At 40.1% G+C, this 13,313-nt stretch overlaps 1 protein-coding gene across 3 annotated transcripts in view; it reads left to right on the forward strand.

The window, feature by feature from the left end:
• Positions 1–5,036: 5,036 nt before the first annotated feature.
• CLINT1 (clathrin interactor 1) overlaps positions 5,037–13,313 on the forward strand; it is a 55,079-nt gene continuing 46,802 nt past the window's right edge. For 2 of the 3 annotated variants that reach the window (XM_057730054.1, XM_057730061.1), the window contains exon 1: positions 5,038–5,270. In XM_057730054.1, coding sequence (XP_057586037.1) covers positions 5,230–5,270 — 41 coding nt within the window. In that variant the 5' untranslated portion in view covers positions 5,038–5,229. Of the gene's footprint in view, positions 5,271–13,313 lie in introns of all 3 variants that reach the window. The other variant, XM_057730067.1, reaches the window with a different exon arrangement.

Here is a 13,313-nt window from a genome sequence, read left to right on the forward strand (position 1 = left end):
TCTTTTAATGAACTGATATAGAGTTCAAGGACCAGCAAAGCCTCCTGTGAACTCTGGACACCTGGGGGCTTTCCCAGGACACTTGACTTTATCCAGAGAGACCCTGCCTCAGAAACCAGCCAGCCCATCCTTTCTGACATTCACCCCATTCACTCCTGAATCCAACTTGACAAAGCAGGATCAGTTCCCACAGTCACAAGCTGCCTAGTTGTTTCATTGACCGCAACTTGGCTTCCTGTGAATAGAGTTTTCAGAGGCCCAGCCACTAGGAGCAGCACATCTACTCTGGGCTCACCCGTGGTCAGGGGATAGAAGGGGAGAGAGCATCCCAGGAGGCAGGAAAATGATTCCAAGAGCACTTCTGCCTCCATCTCCTCTACTGCCAGTGCCTACACATCTTGCAGAAGAATTTGGAATGTGTCAGCCCTTTAGAGCACCTACCAGCCTCTCTGAATAGGCCCACCTGAGCCCTGCGGACAGCCCAGGAGACTTGAATTTCAGCCAGGAAGAGCCCAACTCTCAGCAGAACAGAGAGTTAGCGAGGGCATGCCCTGCTACCAGCTTACCTGCTGCGCGACGCTGCGGCTCCACTTAACTCCCTTCTTCGTTGCTTCTTTTTCTTTTCTATTATCCCCCATGGCACTCTTTTCTCTTTTGCTCTCCACAACCCAACTTTTGTGTAATGTGGACAAAAAAAAAAAAAAAAAGAGAGAGAGTCAGAGCTAGAAAGGACCTTGTGTCATTTAACCCAAGGCATTCCAAGCCCCAGCAACATCACTTAAGAAGTTTTTTAAAATACAGGTTCCTAGACCCCACCTTAGACCTGCAGTAGTAAACAACTATTACTTTTGTCTGTTGAGGCATGGCTTTCTTCAGAGTTTCTTCAGAGAACTTTTCTTTCCCCACTCTACATGGTTCTCCTACGGCTAGCAATTCCATAACACATGGCCCCAAGAGAGGCACATGATCCAAACTGGGCCAATCAGTCATTCCCTGTGCTATCAGACTCAGTGGATGAAAGACTGAAGTGTCCCTTTTCCATTGGCTGCCTAATTGAAAAACTGTAACCCATTCTCCACAATGTAGTAGCCCTTTTTCCTGCCAGCCTGCAGTGAAGGAAAATGAAAATCAGTGAGTTCTGACCATATTTGCTAAGTTCCTGAGGCAAATTGTATCTCTGAACTCTTTCATCTCCTGGGTCAATAAATTCTCTTGCTCTGCTGACGCTAGTTTTGAGAGTTTCTGTCATTTGTGACTGAAAGCATAGGGATTAATACATCTACTGAATCAGGAACTTAAAGGGTAGGAAAGAATCTGAAATTTTGAAAGATGTGCAGGGATTTATGGTGTATGGCTAGGTTTAGGATACTCTGATATACCAACCCCTCAGCTTATAAGGAAAAAAGCTAAGATCCACATAAGGGATTTGATAGTAATGATGAGGTAGAATCTGGTGAGCACTTACTACATGCAGGACCCAATGTGGAGTGAGTTACATGTATTCCTTCATTCAATCCTCAGCACATCACTTTGAATTTAGTATTTTACCATATCTATTTGCTTACTTACTATGTCAGTTTTATCTCCAGTTATACATCTACCACCTCACCACCTAGCACAGTGCCTGGAACATAGTAGGAGCTTACTAAATACTTGTAATAGTGAATAAATTTTACAGATTAATACAATTACTAGCAGCAGCAGAAGTAGCAGTAGCAGCAGCAGGATCAATAACATTTACTGAGTGTTTATTCTGCGTTAGGTTCTATTCTAAGTTCTTTTTAAACATTAGCTTATTTAATTGTCTGAAAAAGCTCTTTTTTTTTTTTTTTTTTGGTTCCCTGACCGGGAAACTGAAAAAGCTTTTAAGGTAGGTTTCTGTTATCCCCATTACAATAAGAAAACTGAGTCATGGAGATGTCACATAATTTCCCCAAGGTCACATAGGTAGTAAGTATCAACACTAAGATTCCAATCCAGGCAATCTGGCTCCAGAGTCCCAGTTCACAACCACTACACTATACCAGTTTAATTAACTTATCCAGAATGACCAAGCTACTGAATAGCAGGTACAGAATCTGGGCCTAGGTTTGTCTGAGTCCAGAATCTGCACTCTTTAACCACTACTTTATACTTCCTCTCTGTGGTTAACTGTCTGACAGTTCATGGTAGTCCACATAAATGGTGCCCCTGGGGTTGTACAATATATAATCTTCATAGCTCTTGTGGCAACCCTCATAATATGATTAGAAATCAAGTATCCTGACTTCTAGAGAGGAGCTATTAGGGTGATCAAAAACAACACTCACTGGGCCAAATACTGAAACCAAGGTACAACTGCTTGCCTCTTCTGTCAGTTTAGATACTGCAAGAAGCAGAAGCCAGGATGGAATTAGAAGTATAACAGATTTATCAAAGGATAAATGGAAGAAGGAACGAGAGTACGTGGGAAGCGTCTCAGACTACGAGGAAGTTCTGTCAAGGGAGAAAGGAGAAGGAAGATTGGAATGGAAGAGAATCTGCCCAGTTGCAGCAAAGCTCTGAGGAAACCTAGGCAAGGTCGGTGGGGAGCCCAAGGCAATGCTGGTCCAGCGGAGAAGTCCTTCACTGGGCAGAAACAGCCTGGCTCCAGAACACTTTGCTCAGTCATTGCCTGGGAGTAGCTCAATGACAGCACAGCCTTGGCATAAATGCTGTGGTTGATCCCCAAGAAGTGGCTGTTGGAGCTGTTGGCCATCCACACTCCTCCCAACTGGTTATCTTGAAGCAAGAGCTGGGCAGAGCCTTCCCATGGCTTTCACAGCCCTGTACTATGAAGTAAACTCCTCTGAAGGAAACACCAAGGAGCCAGCCATAGGAGATAAGCAGTGTTTACAACTGCCCCTCATACATAAATAACACTGCTGAGTACGTTTGCTTTCAAACCTTGTACTGGTTTGGCCTTACTAAAAGCCTATTTAGTGAAAAATACATTTTCCTGAAGAGAGGTAGGGGGGATATTTTCTTGTATATTTTTCTACTGTGGAGACTTTTAAATTGCCACAAAGAAGTTACTATGGAAACTGCTCCCAAACTTGCAAGATAAAGGGTAAAAATGGAACTTTGTTAAAATGTAAATGATTAGTCTTTGGAGACCAGACCTCTTTTTAACAAGCTCTCTTTGTCTGGTTCTTCTGAGTCCATTAAGGGTTCTCTTAAATCAAAGGTAGATTGGCAGGTTTTTCGGTGTTAAACATTCCAGATGCCACTGGTCAACTGTGAAAATACTACAGGTAACAACTCTGGAATAAGTCTAGACACTTTCAAACTTGTTGTCAGAACAGGCAACATAGATAACAACATTGTACTCTCTGGGTAACTGGTGAAGCTGACTGTGAATCACTATGAATGTGCAAACAGGCCTAGGGCAGGGAAGGTGGTTACTTTTATGTTAGTCACATTCTGCTGGTGTACCCTGGACCTGCTTGTCTGAAAGTCAACTTGCTGCACTTATTTATGGAAAGCAGTTTCTCTTTCTTATCTCCCTTGGCCACATTCCATCCTTTGAATCTTAAGCTGGACAGTCCTTTCAACATGAAACAAACTTCTCATTCGAAAGCCCCATTTCTCTGCCTATCTCTTTACCTGCCCCTCCTTACCCACCTTTCCAACTCACTTTACTTCTCCCTGCCCAAGCACTCCTATCCTGACAAATCTCTCAGATAGCTTTGTCCTAATTTCTGCTTTTTGTACTTTTCTTACCTGGCAATTCTTTCAACTTGCTTATCTTGTTGAAATCCTTAGGTCTTATTGAAACCCTTTTCAGAGCTGCTTGCAGTTATTAAGTGGATGCAATATGAAGGGGTGATCTGACCTAAAGAACTAACTCAGGGGTCAGATGTTCTAGACTCTTGATTTGGGATCATTGTTACCTAGCTTCATCACTAGCAGCAATCAGTTTCACATCTCCTTTGTGAAGCAGACTCTTCATCTGTTCCCTTTACCAGGAATTCTTCTCTTGCAGTTGTTTTTTTGTTTGTTTGTTTGCCAGCCCCTTTTTATCATTCAAGTTTCAGCCTAAATAAAATGTAGTCAGGGGACTTCCCTGGCCATCCACTGGTTAAGACTCCAGGCTTCCACCGCAGAGAGCACGGGTTCAATCCCTGGTTGGGGAAATAAGATCCCACATGCCACTGGGGAAACTAAGCCCACGTGCCGCGACTACTGAGCTCGCGAGCTTCAAGGAGAGAGCCCGAGCGCTGCAAACCACAGAGCCAACGCACCCTGAAGCCGGAGGGCCAAACTACAGCGTGCTGCAACGAAGAGGCTGCGCACGGCAAGGAAAGATCACGCATGCCGCAAGTAAGACCTAACACAGTCAAAAAAATAAATAAATAAAATAAAGTAAAAAAAAAATACACCTGCAAAGTTCTTGGGCCTAAGTGTTGTAGTGCTGTTTTTATACAGTTTCCCATGGAGTGTGAACTGAGTTTCTGAGCTTTATAATAAAGTATCTAACAAGGATATCAAGTAGCTATCTAAAGATAAGAGCACTGTAACACAGAATTAGAGCGGGATAGGTTTTAAAATACAACCTCTTCAATTTATAAGGATGGAAACTAAAGCCCAGGGAGGTAAGTATATTTGGACATTTGGAAGAAAACACAGCGTTGCTTCTGTCAATGACGAATACATATGCCAATCACACTTATATGTAATCATTGCTAACAACATAGCAAAACTTTATATTTGAAAAATAAGTTTGAGTGTGGCGAGATTCTATACCAGTGGTTCTGAAACGTGAGCACGGAGGATTTGCTAAAGCACAGACTGCCGACCCCACCCCTAAGAGTTTCTGGTTCTGTGGGTCAGGGAGCTGGGGAGAAGGGCGGAGGAGCTGGGGAGAAGGGCGGAGAACCCGGAGAGTTTAAGAGGAACCCTAATAATCTTACCTTAGCAACTCTCTCAGCTTAACCTGTTTGGCGCGCAGAGAGAACTACAGGTCCCGGCGTGCCCCACGCGCAGCGGGCGGAAAGTCAGGCGCTTCCGCTCCACGCAGCGCCTCTGCCCCCGCGTCCCGACGTGTCACTGGCGGCGCCGCGGCTGTGGCCAGAGAAGGAGCTGACTGGGGGAGCTTGAGGCGGCGGGCGGCGGCGGCGACCCTGGCCTGGACCTGCCCCGGCGCGGAAGTGTTCCGGGGTCCGTGGGGAACAGGAGAGGGAGGTGGCGGCCCGGCCCGCTCGGGGCACGATGTTGAACATGTGGAAGGTGCGGGAGCTGGTGGACAAAGCGTGAGTATCGGGGGGCAGTTGTGGCCGAGGCCCACGCGGGGGAGGGGCGGGGGGGGAAGGGGAGCTGGCTCTGCGCGCGGGTCCGCCCACGTCACGCCCCCCGGCTCGGCCGGCCCCATCATGGCGGCGGCCGGCTCTCTCGCCGGCCCCGGGCCGCGTCCCGATCCGCCCGTCGGCGCAGGGACCCTTCCTCTTTCGAAACGTCCTCTTAGCCCCGTTCTCTCCTATCCAGGTCTTCCTCACCCTGCCCGTACGCCCACCTTTCTAGGGACGGACACTTTGGTCAGGGGAGGGGACGGGGTTGTCTGGAGCTGGGTCACTGCCCTGGCCGGAGAGCTATCTTGGCCCCAGGCTTTGGGCTTTGCCTCCTGGGCAGCAGCGAAAGCTTGGGGGTGGAGGACTCACTTCACTGGCTCTCTGTGCACCTGAGAGTGTGGTGCAGAGACCTTAGGCCTGGTCGGGTTGTGTCCTTTACTTTGCTGGGTTTCTTTTAATTCCTAATGAACCTCGAGTGTTGGAGTGGGTGGTCGGTGTAACAAGTGGCCATTGTGGTCAGACTGAACTTAACTCAAGAGGAGGCTCATCCCTTGCTTTTCCAACACTAGTGAGAGTAGATCACCACGTAACGTATTGTGATTCCTTTCTTCTGTTTCCTTTTCCACTACACTTCATTTTGGGAGGGCCACTTGTTCTATTTGGTTTAATTAACAAATCATTGAAATAACAAGAAATTTCCCCTAAAGAAGGAAACAACCCTATTGATCTAGTTTTAACTTCACTGACAGGGAAAATGACTAATATATAGTTGATTTTCTTTAAGATTTAAGTGATAACTTTAGTATCTTACTATACTAGGGAAACCTTAACACTTAAATTGAGTGTATCAGATATAACAGTGGTTAAGTAAGGCCTTCTAGGCCAGCAGGAAATAAAGTTTAAGAATTTTCCCCTTCCTTTTAGGTTTTAGTGATGATGCAATAAGTGTGGTAACAAAAACAGTTCTTTTATGCCACTCACCCAACCTAAAATCAGGAAGTGTAGATGGCAAATTCCTGAGGCTTTCTTGACCCCAGAAAAAATAATTCATTAAGAGACAAACTACTAGGTATAAAATAAACCAGATCCGAGGACGTAATGTGCAGCACAGGGAATATAGCCGATATTTTATAATAACTTTAAACCGGAGTATAGTCTATAAAAATACCGAATCAATGTTGTACACCTGAAGCTGATATTATAAATCAACTATACTTCAATAAGAAAAAAATTCACAGTGCTTTGGATAATACATTAGATAGAATTGAGAGTTTGACCATGTTTTCAAGTTTTCTGTGCTACCAAGAAGGCAGTAGAGTGCCTAAGGAGCACAAGTTTTTGAACCTGCAGAGCTGAATCCAGGCTCTGGAACCTTAGGAAATTACTTAACCTTGAAGTACCTCAGTTCTCTCAGGTGCAGTATGAAAATAATGATAGATACTTAGAGTGTTGTGAGAATTAAGGGTCAAGGGCTTAGATAGCATATGAAGCCCTTAATACAATAGGTTTATATCAGTATGCTTTTGATAACTATAGCAGATGTTCTGCATCAAGAGTAAGATGAAGCTTCATTAAGAGAGAAGCTCCATGTTTGAAAAGTGGTTTGGTGATTTTGCTTTATCAACTATTTATTTGACCCTTAAGTCTTCAGTCCTTTATTTTGGGTTTCTTTTGCTATTTATAGACGCTTTGCTTTCCAAAGATAAAATAAAATGATGGCTTTTTGTTTTTTCCAGATCCAAGTTCATTGGTTGTTTTTTTATATATGGTGTAAAGACTAGGATACCAGCTTAAATAATCTCTAAAAATCCAAAAGTCTCTATAAAACTATTTCTTTGCCAGAGGACAGCAGAAGAAAAACCACTAAAAAATACCTTCACTTAGGGGACTAAATTTGTGGTACTCAAAAATTTGAAGAGACTGTACATTTTTCAGGAGACAAGTCAAGGCAATATTTCTGCTTTTGTTATTCATTTTATATTGTTTTTATCGCCTTTGTTGCTAGTTTTCAAGTGCTTCAGGTTAAATTTGTCACATAAATAGTTGTCAAGTCAATCTAATGGAAGAGTGGCTGTTGAAAAATAACTTCTCTCTTCCTTTTTACTATCCAATTTAGAATGGAGACTTGAACCACATTATTCAAGAACATGTAAGAAGGTTGCCAACAAGGACTTTTTAAAGCTTTCAGTGGGTGTCTGACACATGATATTAGGATTAGAACATGAGGTTATTTTACTGATGAATACTCAAAATTTAATTTTCATCTTTCACTAGCAGGAGAGAAGAAATTCTTCCCCCAAATGAAAGTATTTTACAGAACCAGTACCTGTAGCACTATGTATGTTTAGATTGTTGACCTTAAATTGCCATAATAAAGGTGAGGCAGATCCATAGAATGGGCTGTTCTGATTGTCAAGGGGATAAGGTGATGAGGAAACTTGCAAATGAGGAGACAATGAAGTGATTAAGGACTGCTCTGAGAGCTTTGTTGAATAGAAATGAGGCTTTATATGATAGAGCACCAGCTAGAGGTTTGGGAGACCTGGGTTCAGATTCTGCTACTGCCTTTTAAATTAACCATGTGAATGATTTGAGGCAGAATCAAATGACTCTCCAGACCTTGGATTCCTTATCTTTAAAATAATGAGATTGAGCTAGGGTAAGACTTTCTCCAACTTCGCTGGCATTTTGGAAACATCAGTTTCTTTGGATGGGTGGTGGGGAATGGAGCAAGTATTTCATAAGAGCAGATAAAGTTTAGAAAGTCATTATTCTCCAGAGACAGTTTCAGCTGAAAAAGGCATTTAAAAAAAAAATATAGCAATCAATAAATGTTATGTTTAAATGCTTTACGCAGTAAATAAGTGCAACTCATGACTCTGGAAGATTAGGACTTTTATTTAGCGTATATCCCTACCCATTGACATTTACTTCAGAAAGAAAAGTGCTCTTTCAGAATGTCTTCTGGAGCTACTGTTAGATCCAGTATGGTGGCAGATCTTAAGTGTAATGATATGTTTCAAATATTGGCTTTTGAGATTTTGAAGACTTATGGAGGGTTGGGGAGATATTTTCCACAGTTGTTGCACCTGCTGGTGGTATTAAATGGCTCTGTTTTGCAGAACATTGTGGAACTGAGGAAAAGCAGATAAAACCATAGCCCAGCCAGAGCTTGGAGTGCCTGTTTCCTCCCACTTGTACCCAAGTTGATTAAAGGGAGCTGTGGCAGGAAAGGATAAGTGGCACCACTCCCACCAACTGGGAAAAGCTTGACCATTGTCATACTTTGACCTGCCTCCCTTTATTTGAGGCAGTAATAAAATTGAACACTTTTATATTTTGTTATCCTGTTTATGATATAAATTGAAAATTGCTGCAGTTCTATTGTCTTTTTTCTTCAGATTTTGGAAATGCAGTGAAGGGAACTTGGTAGTGGTAAATCAAAGTGCTGCTTACTGTTCAAGCCCAGCCAATCCTCCTTTTTCATGCAGGAAGCAATATTAATGGTAAATCTATTTCCTCAGCGGCCCCTTTTCTTTTTATGATAGTGATTCAAACAGCGCTGGCCGAGGTCCTGAGGCAACTGCTATAGATAGTCCATCTTAAGGTATTCTCTTAAACATAGCTTGCATTTTTTCCCCGTAAGTTGATTTTTGTGGGTATTATTTGCCTGTTTTTAGTTTCTTAATGTTCACATAGTGTAATAAAACTGCGAAAACTACTGTTCTAGTCCAGCTGACCCCAGAGGGAGAACCCTTTGCTTTTATAGAAAATATTTCATTCAGTTATTTCAACAGATAATACATTTATTATTTATTGGAATAGTACTGTATTTTCTGAATACAGATTACAATACCTGCCTCCAAGAAATTTGCCACTGCAAATATGCTGCAACTTCAACTTAAAATTGATTTTCCATTTCAGTACTCAGATGTGTTCCCCCTTATTTCCCTATCTTACCAGTAAATCTCTGTTCAGTTTGCTTCTTAGAACTTGAAAACAAAGGTGATTTTCAGCTTTCTAGTCTCCCCATGTCAACTTTTCTTGAAACCAATTGTTATTGCTGAGACAGTAAGTTCATTATCCTTCCTTCTTCTCTTCTAGTAACTGGACACAAGTAGATATTAAGAATTTAATTCCAAAGAAAGATGAGTTTATCTTTTGCCAGCATTTCTTAGGAGTGATTTTCTGTAGTTTAGTCTATTTAGTACTATTGCCATGGTGCTTTTAAAAAGCTCTTAGCTGCCTCTTATGTTTTCCTGTGCCCTTAGTGTTTTCGAGTAGTTTTTCATGTGTTTACTGATACGTCCACTAAAAGTGTTTGGCCTTTTTTATTTTAAGTACCACTTACTAGTACTCCTAGATTTTACAGTATGGCTCCACAGTTGAACCTTTTTCTATGCTCTTGTATTATTTCCTTATTTCCAATGTTTGTTTACTATTTCCTTTAAGAAAAAAAGGAAGAGTATAGGCAGCTTAAATAACTTTTTATAATCTTGAAGAAATTTTATTGTTTTATCTTTCCTATTTAGATCTGTCTCATTGGAATTTAGTGTTTGGCTTTTATTATGGAAAATTTCAAGTATATCCAAAACCGGAGGGACTATTATACTGAACCTCTGCGTACACAGACCTAGCTTCAGCAGTCTGGCTAGTCTTGCTTTATCTATGCCTCTACCTACCACCCCCACTCCATATTATTTTGACACAAATCCCAGACACTGTATCATTTCATCTATATCAATCTCCAAAAGGTAAAGAGTCTGTCTCTTTTTCTCATAACCATAATACTATTATCACACCTTTTTAAAAAGATCATTACTTAATAGCAACTGTCCAGTCAGCATTCATTTCTCATTTGCTTCAGTTCCTCTTTAATGTTTTTGAGTTGGTGGGTATATCTCTTGGTTCTTTTAATGTGTAGGCTCAATCTCTGTCTTCTTTTTTTTCCCTCTTACAGTTTACTTGTTGAAGAAGCTGAGTTTTTTGTACGCCCCTCAGTTTGGATTTTGCTAGTTGGATCACATAGGGTTGTTTAAGTGTTTCTCTGTATATCTTGCAATTTGATAATTGTATCTACTCACTTGATAAATTCAAGTTCCATTTTGGGGGCAACAAGACTACTTCATAGATTCAAAGTACATTTTTAGTACTTGTAATGGGTCTTATGTATAAAGATTTAGCTCTTTTTAGTCACAGTGACATTAGTTAACATTCTGGGACAATATTTAACGGTTTTTTTTTTTTTTAAGGTGTCACTTCATAAGAGCTTTCATTGTTTAGTCTAATTATGTGTGTTCATCCATCTGTATATTTTTATATTAATTTGCTAGCTATACACGCACTTAGACACCTCCATGTGATGTTTAATGAGTCTGGAAAGAAGTTTGTGGTTCAGAGATCAGAACTGGATTGAAATCCTAGGTCCAACTCTAAGAAACAGTGATCTTGGAGATTGGGACTGTATCTCCAAACTTTCCCATATATAAAATAGGATGGTATTTATTTTACAGGGTTCTTGTGAGGATTAAATTTATGTGAAACACTTAGCATAGCACTTGAAATAAAATAAACTCTTGCAACACTATTATTATTGTGTAGTGAACAAAATTATAACAATTTATAATATGTTAGGAAAAAAGTCAAAGGAATATAGTGTTTGAAGGAATAAAGAAAATGTCAGACTAGATTATTTACAAGTATGTAAGAACTGTCTTAATCCATAAATTATTATTTTTAGTGTGCATTCACCTGAATAGACATTTTTTTTTTTGAACCTTTTTTTTAATTATTTTTTTGGGGGTACACCAAGTTCAATCATCTGTTTTTTGTTTTGTTTTTTTTTTCTCTCATATTTGGTCTGTATTTGATTCTTTTTTTTTTTTTTTTTTTTTTGGGGGGGGGTACACCAGGTTCAATCATCTGTTTTTATACACATATCCCCATATTCCCTCCCTTCCTTGACTCCCCCCCCCCGAGTCCCCCCACCCTCCCCACCCCAGTCCTCTAAGGCATCTTCCATCCTCGACTGAATAGACATCTTAAGCAACGTGTAGAACTCATAAAAATATCTGTTATATGTGCCTTGTGTTTACCAAATCACAAATGCCTTTACAGAAAAAACTCTTTCAAAAGACATTTTGAGAAATAAAGTCTTTGGAAGGACATATTGCAGTTTCCATCTGCTAATTTTTATTCAGCTTGTTTTGTGTTTTCTCAAGATTTTAAAGATTCTGCTATTGTAAAATATTTCTTCTAAAATATGAAAAGATTTATTTTATGAAGGCAAATTGAAATTGATAATCTATCCTTAAAGAAACTGAACAAAATCAAGAAAAATAACCCTCTAAAATGTGATATTCAATTCCTAATATCTGATAATAGGTGAACAATATGTACAAGGAAAGCACATTGCAGTGTGCTTTACAGTTTTTCAGTATACTCTCCCAAATTGGCAAGAAATTCTTCTGGCTTACCAGAACCCTTTAGCCAGAAAACTAAATACAGGTAAAATAACATAATGCATTCCCACATTGGAACCAATTGATAGCTCTTCATGACTGTGGATAGATTTAGCTAATGAAGTATTAAATATGAGTGATTTTGTTAATGTGCAACAGTAGCCAGGCGTGTTTTGTACTTAAGGAAAGTGTAGTTAGCCAGTTATCTTGGGGGGTCTTCTTTTGACATATGAGTTTTGTTTAGTTTAGAAATTCTTAGGAGAGTAAATTATATGTAATTCTAATGTAATTTTTTATAGTTTCTACGCAGACTCACCATAGGTGGTAAATGTGTGTGTATGCATTTAAAAATTTTTCATTCAAAAAATTCTCGTCCAGATATAGCCTATGCCGAGCGGCTTGCAGGATTTTATTTCCTTAGTACCCCTACCAGGGCTTGAACCGGACCCTCTAAGTGAAAGCACGGAGTCCTAACCACTAGCCTGCCAGGGAATTCTCTTAGCCTTTATTTTTGTAGTAGAAAGAAGACATACATTTAAAATTCAATTTCTTGTTTTTCTTGCTATTTGTTCTCATGCAGTATTAGCAAATCATTAAAGAACAGTGCATATTCATCACTTGTAATTTTTAAAAGTGACTTAAGATTGTATGATTAAAACTTTTTATTTGCAGTTAAACCGTAATGGTTAAAAATAATATCCTTAGTTTGATATGTTTGGTTTATAGTTATATGTAGGAGTCTCATAATACAGTTAATACAATTACCTTAATAGGATATTTTAAATAGGGTGCCACATAGTTTAAAAAATAATTTGTTATGAGTATGTCCAAGCTGAGCAAACTTCTTCGGGTTTCAGTTTTATGTTATGTTATTTATTTATTGGCTGCATTGGGTCTTCAGGCTACTCTTAGTTGCGGTGCACGGGCTTCTCATTGCGATGGCTTCTCGTTGTGGGGCACAGACTCTAGGAGCATGGGGATTCAGTAGCTCAATAGTTGTGGCTCTTGGGCTCTAGAGTGCAGTCTCAGTAATTGTGGCACACGGGCTTAGTTGCTCCATGGCATGTGTCAGGATCAAATCCATGTCCCCTGCATTGGCAGGCAGATTCTTAACCATTGTGCCACCAGGGAGGTCCCATCAATTTTATTTTTAAATGAGGGATGGGAGGAGTAATTTGAGGGAGGACATCATAAGTCAAGAGACTTTGTCCATTTCTGTATGAAATGGGGATAAGGTCTACCTTCCAAGACTGTTAAGAGAATTAAATGAGTTCATATATTGTGAAAAGGTTTAGCATTGTGTTCTCAATACATCCTTTGTTCTTCGGTTTGGTTTTGTTTAGTCATTATGAAATAGCTTTAAAAAGCTATAACCTAAAATTAAAAGATACAGGTGAACAAAAACTGTCAGTCCTTAGATTAGTTCTAAAGAGTAGGAATTTAAAAGTTGGCAAAAAATTTTAATAAACTTTAAACCCCTTTAACAGTAAAATTTTTTACTATTAAAGTTATTTTAGTAGCTACTATTTATCATACCTGTAAAAAC

Source organism: Hippopotamus amphibius, chromosome 1 (genome assembly GCF_030028045.1).
Source record: "Hippopotamus amphibius kiboko isolate mHipAmp2 chromosome 1, mHipAmp2.hap2, whole genome shotgun sequence".
Classification (NCBI taxonomy): domain Eukaryota; kingdom Metazoa; phylum Chordata; class Mammalia; order Artiodactyla; family Hippopotamidae; genus Hippopotamus; species Hippopotamus amphibius.